Source organism: Zophobas morio, unplaced genomic scaffold (assembly GCF_036711695.1).
Source record: "Zophobas morio isolate AGI-343-1 ecotype UQ-CSIRO unplaced genomic scaffold, CSIRO_AGI_Zmor_V1 ptg000164l, whole genome shotgun sequence".
In the NCBI taxonomy this organism is placed as follows: domain Eukaryota; kingdom Metazoa; phylum Arthropoda; class Insecta; order Coleoptera; family Tenebrionidae; genus Zophobas; species Zophobas morio.
The window spans coordinates 195,170-214,392 of record NW_026972268.1 but is presented as its reverse complement, the minus strand read 5'-3'; the positions used below and the strand labels follow the sequence as shown (position 1 = coordinate 214,392).

The 19,223-nt window shown below is 27.9% G+C and overlaps 2 protein-coding genes across 2 annotated transcripts; one reads left to right on the top strand and one right to left on the bottom strand.

The window, feature by feature from the left end:
- Positions 1 to 10: 10 nt before the first annotated feature.
- Positions 11 to 3,863, bottom strand: LOC135145602 (X-ray repair cross-complementing protein 5). Its single transcript, XM_064077719.1, has 20 exons — positions 3,741 to 3,863; positions 3,470 to 3,686; positions 3,345 to 3,414; positions 3,094 to 3,157; positions 2,865 to 2,938; positions 2,656 to 2,758; positions 2,513 to 2,596; positions 2,043 to 2,132; positions 1,817 to 1,865; positions 1,642 to 1,760; positions 1,540 to 1,591; positions 1,423 to 1,485; positions 1,273 to 1,361; positions 1,083 to 1,211; positions 918 to 1,029; positions 698 to 864; positions 570 to 644; positions 420 to 515; positions 240 to 296; positions 11 to 97 (listed from the first exon to the last, which is right to left on the bottom strand). Exons 5-20 carry the CDS (start codon positions 2,906 to 2,908, stop codon positions 26 to 28), a joined length of 1,401 nt encoding a protein of 466 aa, XP_063933789.1. The 5' UTR covers positions 2,909 to 2,938; positions 3,094 to 3,157; positions 3,345 to 3,414; positions 3,470 to 3,686; positions 3,741 to 3,863; the 3' UTR covers positions 11 to 25.
- A 2,371-nt stretch (positions 3,864 to 6,234) lies between these two features.
- On the top strand, positions 6,235 to 15,733 carry LOC135145592 (probable pre-mRNA-splicing factor ATP-dependent RNA helicase mog-4). The gene is made up of 34 exons (XM_064077706.1): positions 6,235 to 6,272; positions 6,336 to 6,477; positions 7,128 to 7,237; positions 7,575 to 7,706; positions 7,802 to 7,849; positions 8,027 to 8,134; positions 8,929 to 9,077; positions 10,421 to 10,520; positions 10,620 to 10,730; positions 10,840 to 10,920; positions 11,014 to 11,086; positions 11,194 to 11,249; positions 11,397 to 11,564; positions 11,638 to 11,696; positions 11,783 to 11,851; positions 11,924 to 11,990; positions 12,045 to 12,157; positions 12,209 to 12,309; positions 12,368 to 12,502; positions 12,566 to 12,658; positions 12,712 to 12,771; positions 12,836 to 12,892; positions 12,949 to 12,996; positions 13,111 to 13,173; positions 13,674 to 13,765; positions 13,910 to 13,970; positions 14,031 to 14,101; positions 14,254 to 14,365; positions 14,430 to 14,529; positions 14,777 to 14,848; positions 14,905 to 15,049; positions 15,218 to 15,280; positions 15,455 to 15,517; positions 15,568 to 15,733. The coding sequence occupies exons 8-34, from the start codon at positions 10,428 to 10,430 to the stop codon at positions 15,625 to 15,627; spliced, it is 2,286 nt and encodes a 761-aa protein (XP_063933776.1). The 5' UTR covers positions 6,235 to 6,272; positions 6,336 to 6,477; positions 7,128 to 7,237; positions 7,575 to 7,706; positions 7,802 to 7,849; positions 8,027 to 8,134; positions 8,929 to 9,077; positions 10,421 to 10,427; the 3' UTR covers positions 15,628 to 15,733.
- The last annotated feature ends 3,490 nt before the right edge of the window (positions 15,734 to 19,223 follow it).

The window sequence follows — 19,223 nt, the reverse complement described above, 5'->3', positions numbered from 1 at the left end:
AACTTTATTTATTGCATATGAAGCTTTATGAATTCTGATCTTCTCTTTCAAAGTAGGAAATAACTCTTTCAATCAGGTGGGACTTTTTTCCAGAGACCTGCTTGTAAATTGGCATTAATTAGTATACAAAAGCTCCGTAATTGGGCAGGCGCACATATTTATTACACCAAGTAAAAACGGCCCGGCAAAAGGTTTTCAGCTTCGTCTGTTACTTACTAGAGCAAACAAATAAAACTAACCGCTTCTCCCACATGCCAACAAAAAGTTTTTAGGTGTTCCACAGTGCATTTGGGCAGCTTTTAAAAAATAGAAAAGGAGTTATTAGTTATGAGACTCAAATAAATATATTTATAAGCGCATTACAGGTACAAACTCGACCGGCGCACTGCCTACGTGGTAATAGACCCCTATGTGTTTACCTTATTATCTATGTAGAAACTTTTAACTTTGTTATAAACTTCATCGTTGTCTCCGTGTTTCAAGTTAGGAATATAATTATTTTTAGCCGCACATTTCTATTGTTTTTATATATTCAACGGTGACGCTGAAAAAGAGCCAAAAGGAAGCACATAAGGAGCGGCATTGATGGTTTTGCTCCATTCTTGTATAGACTCGCCTCCAAGCAATTCCATTTTTTCAAGGTCCTTCATCATCGTTTATTCCATATATTAACAGTGCAAAAGTGATCAAGATCAACCGGAAGAGTCGCATCGAAAAAGTCGTCCGGGCAGTCCTTATCCAATGCAAGAGCTTCAAGGTTTCTGTAGTACTTCTGCAGAGACGGATTTTCGATCAGTATCGGATCGTATTCGCTTAGAAAAGTTTCAATAACGGCAGTAGCCTTTTCGGTCTGCTCTTCAGTGGCTACAGTAATATATATATATATGCTTTTTTTGGCGGGGAAAAAATGTACAAACCAGCGTCCATTTTCTCAAAATGTAACTCCCGAATGTCGTCCGCATAAGGCAGATAGACCACGTGGAAACCAGCACTCATTTTTTGAAGGTTACACTCGTCTCTTTCTTCCGCCTACACGCCAAATATAGACCCGAAAACTTTATAAAGGAATATGCATTAGAAACCTGCGGAAGGAGGCAAACCATACGGGGGACACCGCCCACACGGTAGTTAGCCCAGCACATGGGATATTTTTTTTTGGCCAGGCACTGGTTTAGCAACGCGTTAAAAAATACAATGCTTCCTTCCACGAGCTGCTCACATTACATAAACTCATGCCAACTTTTTTTCTGGTATTCATTAAAAAAAACTTACACTTTCATCGGGATATATAAAATCGCATGGCCGGAGAGAATAGTAGCGCTTCAAAAACCGATCCTCCACAAATCCCAGCAACATAAAAGCTGAGCTCCCCGTAAAAATGACTTAATACGTTAATAGGAAGTCACTAAAATAAGAGAAAACTGGGCTCAAATGAATCTTTAAGCTGCCTCACTTCCTCCCTATCAAAGATAACTTCTCTTCCGCCTGGCCAATGCCTAAGCAATAATCTAACGAAAATCACCGAGTAAACACACGAACCATAAATATAAGAGCGCTTTATATCGCAGTTCATTATAGGAGCTCCCGTCCTCTATAGTTATAATGAGTAGAAGTATCATAAACTATAATGACTATAGTAACCTCATTAATATAAGCCGAAGTGAGCTTCAACTGTTCATTGGTTCTAGCATCGAGCCATATATAGTTCGGTTTGCACGTGCGAGACACGAGCTTGTACACTTGTATGCCAACTTCGACTCCTTAAAAAAAAATGACAAGCATCCGCAAGAGCCAATCAGCATGTATATAAACTTGCCTTCGCCAATAGTCCAGCACATCCTCACCAGCGCTCTTTTTGCAAACTGCTGCTCACAGTAAGGTAGCGCAAATAACGGAATATATTAATCCACTGAGATAATAAACAAATACAAAAACACCACCAATCCCTTGTAACCCCGTGTAAAAGTAGCCAATAAATGGTTATTTTGTGTCCAAATAGGAAAATTGGGGCGGTTTAAAGAAGGGGGGCAGAAAAAAAAAACCTTTATGCGCATTCGTTCTTGAAGTTCTTCCATTTTGGAAGATGCGGAAGGGAAACTCGCAATGACTTCTTCGTCCATTAGTAAAAGTTCCTATAGGAAGTTTTACTATTTTCTTTTACTTTTTTTAAAATTATTAATATTATAATTTTTTTTTAGTCTTATAATATTTATATTTTATATTTGTTTTCAAAATTTTTTTAATCAATAATTTCTATATTAACTTCAAAAAGTTATTAGTATTGTCTGTTTTATGTTTATTATTATTTTAATAAAATTATTTATATAGTATTAAGGAGTAAATATAAAAAATAGTTTACTTTTTTCTGTTTACTTATAAAAGTTTTTTTCACTCGTAATTGTAACAAAAATTGCTAAAAAGAAATTTGCATCTCAAATTTTACATACTTTTGCTTTGCTAAAAACTTGAAAATAATTTCCTTTATAATATATATATATATATGGATACAAACAGAATAAAATTTGGCGATGTCGAAAATCTGGCCGACTTTGGCCAAGTGTATAAGTTCAATATGCACGCCAATATCTCTCAAATCCTAATAATAATGATATTAAGCAAAAACTTCACAAATGGTATATATATTTTTAATTCTACTTGAGCTTTCACTTTAGCAAGCTGCCTTTGTTTCTCATCTTCGGAATGAGGATCGTCTTGGTTGGTGAATAAAAATAAACGCTTCGTGCATAATTTCAACGGACTTTACATTTAAAAAGGAGTAAAACATGATATAATGAAAAATTATCATTTTCAAATTATAGTAAAAAAGGGATCAGAGTTCAACGCTAGCAAGTTTTAAAGCTTACAAGTGAGCAAAAAATTTAAAAATTAACTTTTTCAATTTGGACATTCAAGGCAGAATTGAAAAAAAAAGTAAATGCTGCGGAGTATGACAAAAGTGGGGAAAAAAATAAGTGTAAAAAAATACAATAATATAAAGTATGTAAGCCAAAATTGAAATCTTTGCAAAGACAAAAGAGTGTAAAAAGCTCGAATTATTATAATGAAAAGTAAAATTAAATTAAAAATAAACACCTGGCGCTAAACAGTGTAGCGCAGATCCAAAAAGTATCGTATAACGAAAATGTGTTACATGATCCTGTAAATTAGTTGTAAAATGTGGAGCTACTATTCAAATAAGTTTACACAATTTATTTGTCTTCTGCAAAAGATACAGTTATTAATTTTTTTAAAAAATAATTTTTTACTATTGGATGCTAATACTAAATTTCTTTGTACAATTTAGATTATGATAAAGTTTAATCGAAAGCAATTTTGTTTTGGACCGTATATCTGATCAAAATCAAAATCGGGTTGCAAAAAAGATTCTACTTCTTGTATTTTTTTAGCGCTTACCTTGTATAACAAAAGCTTCAAAAGAAAGTAAAAGAGGTTAGAAAAAAAGGTTTACTTGTTCTAAATTTTGCAAAACAAATACGTTAGGGAGGTCATTTAAATTATTCAAAGCGCGTGTTGAAAAAAAGACAACTGCAACAAAGTCAGAATCGCTCGAGATGATTTTGGAAGTCATGCAATCCACAACACATTTAAGGCTTTGCTGAAAATGACTAGGGCCAGTTTCACTCACTTTGAACATACTTGGATGGCAATCCACTAAGAAAATTAAACTTTATATATTATAATATTAACCAAAATCAATCAACATATCTAAACGTAATCACCTGTCCCTATTCGAATAAAAATAACGTTGACTTTCTACTTTTTCTTCTTCTTCTCCTTCTGAAACATCGTCCCATTCTCCAATACCAAGCAAAAAACTCATTGCTATTGCTTTTTTAGTTACAAGAAAATGTCTAGAGCTGAACTTCTTTCACGGTTTTCAGTCCTCTACCCTCAAGTCGACGAATATTATTCAATAAAGAATTGGTAAAACAAAAACTTAGCAACTGTATAACCTACAAATCTTTGCTTGAGCTTTATTATATAACAATTTTTATTATAAACATTTTACTATAAACATTAGCTAATTAAAGTTTGAAAAATAAGTTTTTCTAGGTAATGCAGCACTTACTCAAGTTTCACTTAGCTCTCATTCTTTACTTATTATTCATGGCATTTTTATATATTTACAATTTTCTTACGCATTTACAGTTAAAACACAAAATATTTACCCAGAATTTCTAGCTTTAATTTGCTTAAACTTAAATTTATTTTATAAGCTAGAAAAAGTAATTAGCTATTGAGCTTGGTAACTCTTACTCTTCCGCTAAGCAAAACTCTGTTTCCTGTGTATATTTAAAAACAATTTTTTTTTCTTATATCGCCTTTACTAATTTATTACTTTTATAAACACGTTGCATCATGGTTCTGTGGCTATAAGATGATAAAATCAACTTTAATACAAACGTAACTTTAACATATCAAATAGCATAGGCAAGGCTTTTAATTAGGAAAGGTGAAGCATAGAAAATCCTTTTCAAAAGGGTTTTAGTAAAGACTACCCTAAACATGAGTTGTAAGTTTTTTTCTGAAAGTTTGGCCTTTACAAAAGGCTAACTTAGACCCTTCTACGGTAGCGTTTTGGTGGTATAAAAGGAAAATAGTTAATTTCTTATAAATTATTCAAACTTAATAGAATAGGATATTTAAAACTATTCTAGTGAGTAGCAGCAGTTGCATTTTATCTGGTGGAGACTATAATAATAATAATAATGTTATTAATCTATTGTTTTTTTGCCTTTAAAAATACAACAATTTGTGTGAGATCTCTTCTAATTTAAATTCCACTGGTTCCAGAAACTAAAGAAGTATTATTTACAAGTAACAATAAAGAAAGCTTTGCTGTTTCCTGCTTGCTTCTAACTTAAAGATATACTAACTAAACTGTATTTGTAAAAGCAAAAACCTCGAAGGTAAAATGAAATTATTAAGCAATAAAAAGATGAAAGTTAAAAAAATATTTTATAGCAATTGATGGACATATCACTTCTTCAAATTACAATCAAAGTAATAGTAACGTTAGTAGCTTCACGTTTTAGTGTATTTATATATATATTGTTAATAAATTTTTTGTCCATATACACATTTTATATTGTTATATGCTTCTATTAAATACTTCAATTTTTTTGACCTAGAAGGTATTAATAGTTATCCTATTGTAATTGCGAAAACTTTTACCTTTTTATTGACTTTAGATCAGCTTTCCCTTCAACAACCTTTTTTAATAATTCATATCAAACGTACTTCTCATCTTATCTTTAGCATTCTCCGTATGACTATTTTAATAAATCTTTTCAGTTAAAATTCAAAATGAACGCAAGTAGTAGCAACTAGAGTCAATTTATTGTATTAAACTTAAAAGTAAAGCTTTCTTTCCTGTTACTGATTTTATAAGTAAAAAGTCTTTTAAAACCAAAATATTATTGCAGAAAAAAGTAACAACTTTACAGCTTGACTGCCGTTTGTTGTGACATCTGTTTGCCTCGTTTCACTCGAAACGAAAGCTTTTCAAAGTGCTTAGCAAGTGTACGTCGTGCTTTACTGCGGCTCTTTTACACTGCTTTAATTTTTTACAAAGGAGTTAGAGCTTAGCGATCTTAAAGAAATTTTTTTTTAAAAATATTAGATTACTTCTACGAAACTGAGTTTTATTTTTTTCTTACTCTTAAATAGTTTGTAAGCTATTATTTTAGGGAATTAACAATAAACTGAGACAGAGTTTATAAGCTGTTAATTCTTTTTAACTGTAATTTCTTTCCCTAAGCTATTTAACAACTATATAAAAAAGAATTGAGACAATAATAAATTATTTCTTGTAGGAAATATTATATTTAAGTAATATTTTGTAAGACTTTTTTTTTATAGTTATAACTTTATAATTATTGTAAATACAACTTTAAAGCCCTCATAATATAATAATTTCGGATTGCTCCTAAAAAAAATTAAATTTTCTTATAAATTATATTTTTCTTCTTATTTATATAGAAGTTGACAATACCAAATGTCTGATAAAGATTTAGAAGTTTGGGTTGGAGATGAGCTTATAAGATTATTAGGCCAGCAAGACAAAACAACCGTGCGCTATGTTATTGCTTTGGCATCGCAAGTATACTTTATATGCTTTTATAATAAATGTCTATATATAAAAACTTATATAAAAGGCATCTTCTCCTGAAGATTTGCAAGGGAAGTTAAAAAACAGTGGTATTGATTTGGATTCAGACACAATTACCTTTTCAAATCAATTATTTCAAGTCAGATTTTATTGGATATAGTTTTTTTTAAAAGTATATGTTTTTATTGTTTCATTTGCTTAGAAACTTCCAGCAAAAGTCCAATCGAATAATTCAGCTGTCGAACACTATAAAAAGCAGGCAAGACAGGCCGAACAAGATGCTTTGAATTTGCGAAAAGCTAATCAAGTGTTACTAAATACTGCTCTGACAGAAACTCTTTCTGGTGTAGACTATTCATATTTTATATATAAAAATATGAATATACAGAAAAATCAAATAATTCTCTTAATGCACGAAAAATTTCTTTTTTAATTTCCTTATTAAAAAATAATAGCTAAATTTTTGATCTTTTCATAAAATTAAATTTTTTTTTTAAAGAATGGTTTTGTTATTTTTGTAATTATATTAAAAATATATTTATTATACAAAGTCAATAATTTTTATATTTTTTATGATAATTTTCTGTTTTTATTTAAGAGTTTTATAAAAGAAGTTTACTGAAGTTATTTAACAAATATTATTATAATTTTTAAACTTATATAATTAGTTTTACTTTTTAAAAGAAGTTATTAAAAGTAATTTAATTAATTTATTATAACTTTTCTGTCTTCTAAATTTTAAATTTCTAGTTACGTTAAATTTTTCTTTTTTACTCTTACATTTATAATTTTAATAATAAAAAATTCTCTTTTTGATAATTCTTTTGTAGGTTTGTATAAAGTAAATTTCTAGCTGTTTATATTTTTTAACATAATTTTATTTTTTATTTATTTTATTTGGGTGCAACCAAAAAACTTTTATTGTTATTATTTTTTAAGTTTTATAATTCTTATTGATTTATATTTTAACTTTTTTTAATTTAAAACTTCGCAGATGAAGAAAACTTTTTTTCTACTAAAAGAAATAAAAAAAGCATAGAAAAACGGACGAGCAAAAAGAGACACGCGAGGCGCAGAAGTGATTCGGAATCTGATGATGCTCTGGTTTTTTTCCTTCTTTTTATTTGCTATTTCATTGACCAACTTTTGAATAAGAATATTTAATATTAATTGAAACGAAATTTTTTTTAAAGAAATAAAAAAACCTTTTTAAATTTAGATTTAATTTTATTATTGTTTGATAATTTCTGTTCATTATATTTTTTTAACTGAAATTTTAGAAATTTTATTATAACTAATTTGAAATCTGTGTGGCTTGAATCTTTTTTCTTAGAAAATAATTTTTTTATAATCGATTGAAATTAGATAATTTGAAAATTTATTTTTAGATTTAGCATTTATTATTTCTGTATTGTTAATAATAATATTATTATTATTTAAGTCTGAAGCGCCGCCACCGCAAGTTAATTCGCTGGCCGCATCTAAAGATGAGTTTGATAAATTTGAAGAAGAACGCTTAAAAGATCTCAAGGAAAGAGACGAATTTGTTAATCGCCTAAAAGAAAAAGAAGCAGTACACTTTTTTTATATTATTAAAAAGTTTTTTTTTTACTTTCTTATTATAAAGGAAAGTTGTAATTATTTTAAAGATTATTTCTTTTGATACAGAAAAAAACAAAAAAGTTTAGCAATAAACATGAAGATGCTTTAATAAAAGTAGAGTTATATATTATTATTGTTATATAATTTTTATTATTATTATGATATATTTTTCTTATTATTATCTTTTATTATCATTATTATTATTTATTACCATTACTATATATTATATTATATAAATTATTATTATACATTATTATTGTTATTATTTTTATTATTATTCACATATTAAAGGTTTCTGAGAAGCATAAAGTCGAAAAAGAAGAACGAGAAGCCTATTTAAGAGAGAAACGGAAAGAAGCTCGAATTTTTTATGTTCGAGACCGAGCCGCGCTAAAACTTGTTTGAACTTTTTTAATAGATATTTTGTTATTTTCATTATCATTTATTTACTTTTTAGGATTTTTGAAGAATTTTTATTTTTTATAATTACTTTATTATTATGTTATTTATATTCACTATTAAATTTTTATATATTTTAATTATATTTTTTTTATAATTATTATTTCATAATTTTTTATATTACGATAATATTATTTTTATATCTATTTGAATTTTTTGAGTAACTCTGATGCATATATACTTCTTATAATATTTTTGTTATTTTATTATTACTATGATATGTTTTTATTGCTGTATACTTTTCAATAACTTAAATATTTTTTATATTTATTATCTTTTAACCTTTTTTTATAAACTATTATATATAAATTTATTATTATTTACTATTTATTCTAAAAATTATTATTTAACTTCAATTAATATTTATTTTTTTTTAAATTTAAAGTTTTTTATATTATATTTATTTTTATTATTTTTTTGTATTTGTTTAAAAATTTTTAATACTTAATAAACAATTATTTATTCTATAAGTATACTTATTATTATATTTATTATTATAAATATTATTATTATATTTGTTATTAACTTTTGTTATATTTTTCTTAGATTAAAAATATATATAGAAAACTTTTTTTTTCATATTTATTAAGTTATGAATAATATTGTTTTAATATTTGTTTGTTTGTTATTATTTGTATTAGTATATATATATATATTATTTTTCTGATTGCTTTTTTTACAAATTTACTTATTTATATAAATTATTTATTTTTTTTGCTTATTATTATTATTAGGAAGAACTTCATGATGATATTGAAGACGAAAAGTTATTTGAAGGCCAAAAAATAACTCATCGAGAAAAGCATACTTTAGAAGAAAAAAAGAAAATTTATGATATAGCAAGTGAATATATAAATCTCGGCAAAAAGCAAAGAGAAGAAAAGTTTATTATTACTATTATTATTATTTTTATTTTTATTTTTATTTCTATTATTATTATTATTATAATATTAACTTTTATAAAGTAGAAACTATTATTATTAAAAAATTTTTATAACACTATTTTTTGTGCTGCATTAGAAGTAATGCTAAAGTTTTTATTGGTTTATTTTTATTATTGAACAATTTAATTCGTTATTATTCTATTTTTGTACACCAATTACCTCATTTATATAAATTTATATAAATTTTTTCGATATTATTAATTTCTTTATTCATAGTTTTTTTTTAATTAATATTTTTATTGTTTATATTTATATTATAAACTTTAAAAAAATTTTATATAAACTTTTAAAGAAAATTCTAAACATTTATATTTACAAAACTTTTCGAATTTTTTATTATTACTATATATTTTTAAATAATTTGCTTTAAAAATTAATACTTTTATTTATATTTTTGTACATTTTTTTATAGTTTTATAATTAAACTTTATGAAAAGGTTTATATTGTTATTATACTTCTAAATCTAATACTTCTATGAATCAAAATAATTTCTAATACTTTTAATGTATGATAATTACATTTAATAAGAAGATTTTGTTTAGAAAAATTTTAGAATTTTTTTAAATTTAAATAAAAATTTTTATTTATTTATACACTTCTGAAATTTTATATTATAATAAAAAATTGAAACTCTTATTTGTTTTATATTGAATTTATATATTATTTTTATTATTATTTATTATCTTAGTAATAAATCTTTTGCTAATAAAAAATTTTCTTATACAATAAAATCAGTAAATATGAAATAAAAAATAATAATAAATAAATATATTTATATATTTTTTAAAGTTTTTATCTATAATTTTTTTCTATACTGAATAAAAAAGTTTATTATATATAACGTTAAACATAAGCAACTTTTTTTTATAAAAATACGCGGCCCCGTGCTTGGCTTCTGTGAAAATTTTTTTAATAAAAATCTTTTTTATATTTTTTTATTTGTAATATATTCATTATTATTATATTTCTTGTTATATATTTTTCGTAAAAATAGTGTTTTATATAAAGTTATTGCTTATCAATACAAAAGATATTAATATTTATATTATTTTATTTTTCATATAGAAAAAAAGTTTTTTTTATATAATATTTTTTGCTTATTTATTAAGAAAATTATAAATAAATATTTTTTTATATAATTATGACCGCTTGTTTATAAAAAACATTTTAATGTAAATATTATGACTATAAAATAAAATATTCTTATATAAATATTTTTTGTTATATTTTTATAGAAAAGATATATTATTATAATATTTATTGCCTACTAATAAAAAAAAGATATGAAATGCCTGAATCGTATGTGGAGTACCGCGACGGAAAGGAATATATCAATAGAGCAAAGAAGGAAGCTTTACTTAAGCGAAGACATCAGCCGGCAGTATAATAATAATAATAATAATAATAATAATAATAATAATAATAATAATAATAATAATAATAATAATAATAATAATAATAATAATAAATATAAATGCAGGCAACTAGTGCTGATTTTTCAACCAATGAATACGTTGAATGGGAGCAAGCACAACTAAGAAATGCTCAATTAAGGTTTGGGAGTAAAGATGCCGCCGTTTATAATAAAGAGGTACTATTTATTATTATTATTATTATTATTATTATTATTATTATTATTATTATTATTATTATTATTATTATTATTATTATTATTATTATTACTATTATTATTTTAATAGGTTGAAGATGAACTGGAAGAGTATATGGACGATCAGATTGAGTTTATATTAAAAGAAGGAGGTGGGCTTTTAGGAAATCAGGTTTGCATAATAATAATAATAATAATAATAATAATAATAATAATAATAATAATAATAATAATAATAATAATAATAATAATAAATCCTTAATAGACCGAAACTGAAGAGGAATATTTAATAAGAAAAAAAGAACAGGAACGTCAAACTTTAAAGGAAGTTCGAAAAAGTTTTTAAGCTTTCATTATTATTATTTTATTATTATTTTTATTATTATTATTATGATTATTATTATTATGATTATTGTTATGATTATTATTATTATTCTTTTTAAAGGTTTGCCTATCTACGCTCATAAAGATGAACTGGTTTCTTTGATTGGCAAATATCAAGTTTATTAACTTTTTTATCTTTCCATAAATATTTTAATGTATATATATTTATAAATATTATTTTATATTCTATATTTATGTATATTTATTATATATATAAATATAAATAATAAAAAAAGATCAGCATCATTATATATATAACAACAGGTTCTCATAGTTGTTGCTGAAACGGGCTCCGGCAAGACCACGCAAATCCCGCAATATCTATACGAAGCGGGTTACTGTAAAGGCGGGAAGAAGATTGGCTGCACACAGCCCAGACGCGTGGCCGCCATGAGCGTTGCCACGCGTGTTGCAGAGGAGCTCGGTTGTAAGGTGTGCGTTTATTATTGTTGTTAGTGTTTATTGTCATTATCATTATTTACTATTTATTATTTTTACTTTGTAGGTTGGCTACGAAGTTGGTTACTCTGTAAGATTTGAAGATTGTACTACAGAACGGACTTGGTTTTGTCTATAATATTATTTATTATAAATATTATTGTTATTTATATTATTATTTATTATTATTTCTATTATATATTATATAATAGTATAAAATATATGACGGACGGGATGTTGCTTAGAGAATTTATGACAGAACCTGACCTTGAAAATTACAGGCACTTTTATTATTACTATTATTTTTACTATGATTATTATTTCAGTTATTATTATTATTATATTATTATCAGAGTAATGATGATTGATGAAGCTCACGAGCGCACACTTCACACTGACATACTTTTTGGTTTAGTAAAAGTATTTGCATTCCCTTTTTTTTTGACCTTCGTATTATCTTCAATAATCGATCAGGACATTGCCCTAGCGCGTGACGATCTGAAACTGATTATATCTTCAGCCACTCTCGACGCTGAAAAGTTTTCTGATTTTTTTAATAGCGCTCCAATATATAATATTCCTGGAAGGTTTTTATTATTACTACTATTATTATTTCTATTATTATTATTATTCTTTAGGATGTATAATGTTGATATTTATTACACAAAAGACCCTGAAGCCGACTATTTGGATGCTGTAGTTGTTACTGTTATGCAGATTCATATTTCCCAGCCTTTAGGTATTCCTATATATATATATTCCTATATATTAAAATTATTATCATTATTATTATGAAGGCGACATTCTCGTGTTTTTAACTGGCCAAGAAGACATCGAGGTTTGCGCTGAGATTCTTAATGAGCGCGCCAAAAAATTTGGCTCGAAAATTAAAGAATTGCTTGTTCTTCCGATTTATGCCAACTTGCCTTCAGGTTTGTTTCTTTATTGGCACCCCCGGAGCGCCACGTGACCTTTTTTTTTATTACTGTGTGAAGATTTGCAAGCAAAAATATTTGAGCCGACTCCTGAGGATGCTAGGAAAGTTATATTAGCCACTAATATTGCAGAAACTTCGCTTACTATTGATGGTTTTTTTGTGAACTTGACATTTTTGTTCAAATACAACTCAAGCTTTATTCAGGCATTATTTACGTGATCGATCCTGGCTTTGTCAAGCAGAGCAGCTACGATTCGACAACAGGTTCAGTCAAGCATTTTTTATCGGCTTAAATATTCCGGGTTTGAGTATCCTTTAATCGCTTAAGGAATGGAGAGTTTGCTTGTCACGCCCATCTCACAAGCCAGTGCTCAGCAGCGCGCAGGTTATTATTATTACTATTATTACTATTATGATTATTATTATTATTTACTATAAAAGGACGAGCTGGTCGTGTAGCCCCTGGGAAATGCTTTCGTTTATTCACAAGTACTTACACCATAAAACCTGCTTTGTACACCAACAACTTTCACGTGTTCTGCACATAAAATAAAATATGATTGGTCCTATATTACTTTAAAACTTTTTACGTTTTTTTATGAGGTTGGGCTTTTAAAAATGAAATGGATGAAAGTGCGATACCAGAAATACAAAGAACTAATCTCGGTATTATTTCTTTATATTATTATTATAATTATAATAAGGCATTCAAAAGTTTAAAAAGAACACTTAAAATTTTTATATCAATATTTTATATTTTAACTTTTATTAATTTATTTTAAACTTTCAAATAAAAATAGCGTTTGCTTTTTTTTGTAAGTTTTAAAAACTATAAATAGTTTCGACTTAAAATTAATTATTTATAGTAAAATATTTTTTAATTATTAAAATTATGATGAAAATATTAATGAAAAGTGCGCAGTAGAAATTTTATCTTCACAAAAACTTAAATGACAAACAAAAATAAATAAGCGCTGTAACACGTGACTTATACATGTGGTGAAGCACATTTGAAAGGTCACATGGGGGTTAACATGGGGGTTATAATTATAACATTTACCTCACCGTTCATAAAATTTTAGTAATCTTTTCCTTTTTTGTGTATTTAAACGCTTATTGGCTGCTTTTGTTTTTTTCTTAACTTCAAAAAATTTAACGAAATTTAGGAAATGTAGTGCTGTTGCTGAAAAGTTTAGGAATAAACGATTTGAAAAACTTTGATTTTATGGATCCGCCCCCAACAAGAACTCTAATTAAAGTAAACCCGCGTGATTTTTTCTAACCTCGTGGGCTTACATTTTTTGATTTCTGTTGACTCTTTTGCAACTTTTTATTAATAGTTACGTGTTATGTATAGACGCCTTTTTTACTTATTTTTATATGCTCGCTATAATTTGTGAAGGCACTGGAACAACTGTACGCATTGGGCGCATTGAACGACCGCGGAGAGCTCACTAAAACAGGTTCTTTATAAGTGAAGAAATCCATATATTATTGGCTAACTTTTTTCTGAAAACGTCTAGGACGCCGGATGGCTGAGTTTCCATTGGATCCAATGTTGTCGAAATCGCTATTGGCCTCTGAAAAATATAAAGTTTGTGATTGGATGCTGACTTTTATAAAAAATAAGTAGTTGCATATTATTGGTGGTTGATGGTAGTCGTTCCACGCGATTAATGATCCTATTATTATTATCAATAATTATCACTGTTGTGATTGTTATCATTATTATTATTGGTTAAACAGTGTTCTGAGGAAATATTGAGTATAGTTTCAATGTTGTGCGTGGGCAATTCAGTATTTTTCCGACCAAAAGATAAAGCTGTGCACGCCGATTCTGCGCGGCAAAACTTTTTTGGTATATATTTCCTGCAATTGCACCGTTTTTGTACTTTCTTATATTTATTGGCACACTTGAAAAGGGGAGGGCGGTGACCACCTGACCCTCCTGAATGTGTGGAAGGAATATGAAGAGTCCGGCTTTTCGGTGCCTTGGTGTTTCGAAAACTACGTTCAGCACCGGTTGGTTATTTGTTTTCTTTATGGTTGAGGGGAAAATTAAATGTTATTTATTTTTGTTACTATTGAAGAAGAATTGTTAAAAAAAAGTTAAAAAACTTTTAAATCAATAAAAAAAACAAAGTCATCATTATTGGAGAATATGAAATTTTGTAATAAAAAAATTCAAAAAATTTTAAGATTCGAATCAAAATAATCACAAATACTATTGATTCTTTTATTTCCTTATTATCCTTGAAATTTTCCAAAGGTCGATGAGGAGGGCGCGGGACATACGAGACCAACTACTCGGTCTGCTCGAGCGCGTGGAGATTGATCTTTGGTAACGCCCAATGCCGTTCTTCTTTGTACGCGCACCACGTGGTACCTGGCCAATAGTTCCACGGCAGACAGCGTGGCTATCCGGAAGGCCATCACTTCTGGATTTTTCTACCACACAGCGAGGCTTTCCAAGTCGGGCGACTACCAAACTATTAAGCACCCCCAATCCGTTTCCATCCATCCCAGCAGCTGTCTTATAGAAGTTTCTTTTATTATTATTATTATTTATTATTATTATATATTATTATTTATTATTCTATTCTACTAATATTATTATACTTTTTACATATCATAATTGTTATTGATTATTATTATTATTATTATCCTTATTTTTATTATTATTATTATTATCAAATTATATTTTTCACAGGAACACCCCAAATGGGTTCTCTATCACGAACTTGTGTTTACTACACGTGAATTTATGCGAAATGTGAGTTTTTCTTTCTTTCTATGAATCTATTTTTTAAAAGAAATCTTAGTGGCTGGTACATATCCAATTAGGATGAGATTTATTATAAAATTAGCCACTAAGAAAAGGAAAATTTTTATTACTTTTATTAATGATTAATAAAAACAATAATAAATTTATATTGTTTTTTTGTAGGTTATTATAATTGAATCAAATTGGCTTCTAGAAGTGGCTCCTCACTACTATAAATCAAAAGAAGTTTATATTATTATTATTATTAATATTATTATTATATAAAAATATTACAGTTAGACGACCCGCAACAAAGAAAAATGCCGAAGAATTTTAATGTACGATCGGCGAAATGATTCCTTTATAAAAAAAAGATTCAAGATCCAAATGAGATTCTTGTTTTTCCGTGAAAAGTAAAAGTTTTACTATCAACAGTAAAGCGGAAGACTGCAATGTGTTTCAATAAAACTATTATAAAGAAAATTAAAATAATAAAGTTTACATAAAAACTTTTTTATAAGAAAAATAAAATTTTATTCGACAATTTTAATTATTAAAATAAAAATAAGTTTACTTTTAATTTCATTATTATTTGTTATAATATTAAAAGTTCTGCGCGTTTCTTTCACGACAATCCCGGAAAGACCTGCGCTTACACCGTCCCTGCTTACGAGCACTTTTATAGAAGGAAAATAGATTTACTTTGCGCAAAAGATTAAAAAAAAATAAAAGTCTAAAAAAAATTTAAATTCGACATTAAAGTACTTCAGAAATTAACTTTCTTTTTAAAGAAGTTAAATTCTGTTTAAAATTTTAATAGAACAGAAATTTTTTAGAAGGATGAAAAGTTTTACTTTCGTAATTTCCCTTGTGATATTTAAAAATAAATTAAAATATCTATTAGTTTTTTGGTTCGTTGATGAGACTACTTTAACACCAAAAACGCGATTAAGTTTTTTTTTAAATCACAGCATAAGTAAATAAGTTCATTTTTTTTAAAAAAAATTAATTTTTTGTAGAAATTAAAAAAAATTTTAAAGAGCGAGTTTATGAGAATCGCGGTCAGAGTACTAGTCAAGAGCAGATTTATGAGATGTTACCCGCTCGGGGAGGCGTTATATAAGATTAACAAAAAAAAGGATAAGCTGAGTAGAGCAAGAACAAGTAAAAGTTTGTATGACTTTCCAGTTTTTCACAAAATTTACTTTGAGTAAGCAGAAAAGTCTTTAGAATTAATTACAATTTACTAATAAATGTATCACGATCAAAACTATACTTAACAAATTTCTTAAGGATAAAAAATCTATTAATTTAATCTAACAAAGTATATAATTCTTATAAAAGCTCTAAAAACTTAAAGCAAGGAACCTTCAACTAAACAACCGTGCAAGTCAATCAAAGAAAATAATTCTACAGAAGTTAATAGATCCAAAGAGCTATAAAAAAATCTTTATACTATAGGAAACCTATAGAGTACATAGATTAAAAAAACTTTTTTTTCTGTATTTCGCACAAACAAGTCTTAAAATATTTAATCCAAGCTACATTCATGTTCAAATAAGAAGAATACCTTCAATAAAAAGTTAATAAAACTAATGTAGTTAATAAATTAAATTACAAAATAAAATTACTTTTAAACTTTAATTAAAAACCTTTTTACTTGAAGTTTATAAAATTTTGATCTAGCTTTCTTCTCATTCGCAGAAATCATCTTTGATGTAGTTATTATATTCTTAAAGATTATAAGAGGTTAAACACTTTGACTTTTAACTTATTATAACAAAAAGTACTTTCTTCCAATTTTTTAAACTTTTACTCAAGGTTTTCTTTTGAACAGGGATATCCAAAGATAAAACTTTGTTTTGTACTTTGCTTTGCCAATTCCTACAGAAAATGAGGTAACAAAAGCTTTACAGTTTCAATGTTTTAAAAAAACTTGTTAAAGTCGGCATTGTGTAGTTTCATACATGATCGTACTAAATTTTCAATGTACTTATTCGCAGGTTCGGTTAGTCTCTATATAATTATATAACTATAAGACTAAACTTGATTATTTACAAAGTAAAAGTGCAGGTTATTTTATTAATAAATAACTTTAATATAAAATAAAATAAACTTCCTACGAAATTACTTTTTATATTTTTAATGTTAAAACATAATTTGTCTAAAATTGAGCACTAAAAACATATATAAATGCCTTATAGCCAGCCAAAGTTGTTTTCTGTAGAGTGTGAGGAAGTGTTTCATACAGATAACTAAAATAATCCATTATATAAAACAATAATAACTATAAGTCTAACTTTCCTCGTTTGTATAACAACTAATGAGGATAAAGCACTGAACGCCTTTGCCGGGACACAAAGGAAAATGCTAAGCTAAATATTAATTGTTAGCACGCGCCAGCACTGCGAAAGTCTCCAGTTTATGCATCTTAGCGATATATAAATATATATATATGAAACTAATTCGTTCTCAACGGGTTAGGCTTTATTTAAATTAGTCTTTTAGCTAAAAAGCTTAATGAAGGTAGCTGATAGTTGGAGACAGGAAAAAATAAAATATTAATTAATACTAGGCCAAATATCTTGTGTTTACTTTTTTAAAATAAACTTTATAGCTTTTCATACACATAGGACAACCTGGCAACCAATGAGTCTTGGAGTCCACTCTTTCAACAGCTCTGGCTCTACCCGACGTTACCTGCCCTAACCTTGTTGGCCACGATGACTCGTGAACTGTAGGCAAAGTGACATTTTCGTCAATGGGAAGAAGCAGCTTAAGTTAGTCACCACAAAAGAATTCAAGATCCAAAACGCAAGGCACTTAACCCTCGATGGAGACTCCAATGCCATGGCTGAAGGGAACGCCGATGATAATGGAAGATCTCCATGCTAACCGCTCAACTTGACGCTGACTGTCACTGTTGTGATGCTCCTCAAAAACATCACGTCCTCTCTCAACGTCAAGCTTAGGCCTCCATATTAAGCCACTGAAATGCGTTTGTTGACGCGAGGCGTGCCCTACTAGAATTCCAATTTTTATTGGACCAAGACTTTTAACGACGCAACAACTCCTTCGCCTATCATAATGACTGACTTGTGCCTTCAATTTTATAATGGCAAAGGGCCCGTACATCTTGACTGCGAAAAAACATATTACCGAGTTTGGCAAAAGGGTCTACTTTTCAAATTAAGCACCATACCCCTTTCTGCTGTTTTTTAGTTGTGCTTAAATCTTTCCTTGTAAATCCATCTTTATTATACATGTGGGCGAAGAGTGCTCGCCCCTAAAACTACTTACAGCGGGGGCCACGCAATAATAATTGGCATCATATATGCTCTTTATATTTTAGGTGCGCGACATGCGAATACGCAGATGATACGGCAAATTACTCCTACCCAAAGTGGTTGATCTTATTGCTTCAAAACCTGCAGAAAAAAGCAGGAAGCGCATTGCACCCCACCGCCGCCGACCTTTGAAAGGAAGTTAATTCCATGCTCCCAGGTAGTATGTCTGAAGGTCATTATTGACAAAAAGCTATCATGGCTGACGATGTAGACCTGGCGAAGATCAAGGTGTCGGCTTAAACTCTATCATTTACTTTGTGCCAGAGACGTACTCTCGTTACGCAACCAGTCACGCTTGTAAATGTTGTGTCTAGTCAATCTAGCGTACACGTCTGCCGCATGGCATACAACTCTCCAAATAACCCCCCTCGCCTGAAGTGTGACATAAAAAGATGCTAACGATACCCTTACGGATATTGATCAGCGACTTACTAGGCACACTAATCAACTGCTGTCAGAAGAATTTGGTTGGTTACGGACCTTGTTTCAATATTATTGTTGCATTTTTAAAGCTAAAGGTAGATATGCATAATTATAAAACTGCTTTAATACAAGCCTAGTCGATATTGTACGCTGCTCCCATCGTTTTGACAGCCCGTACATTC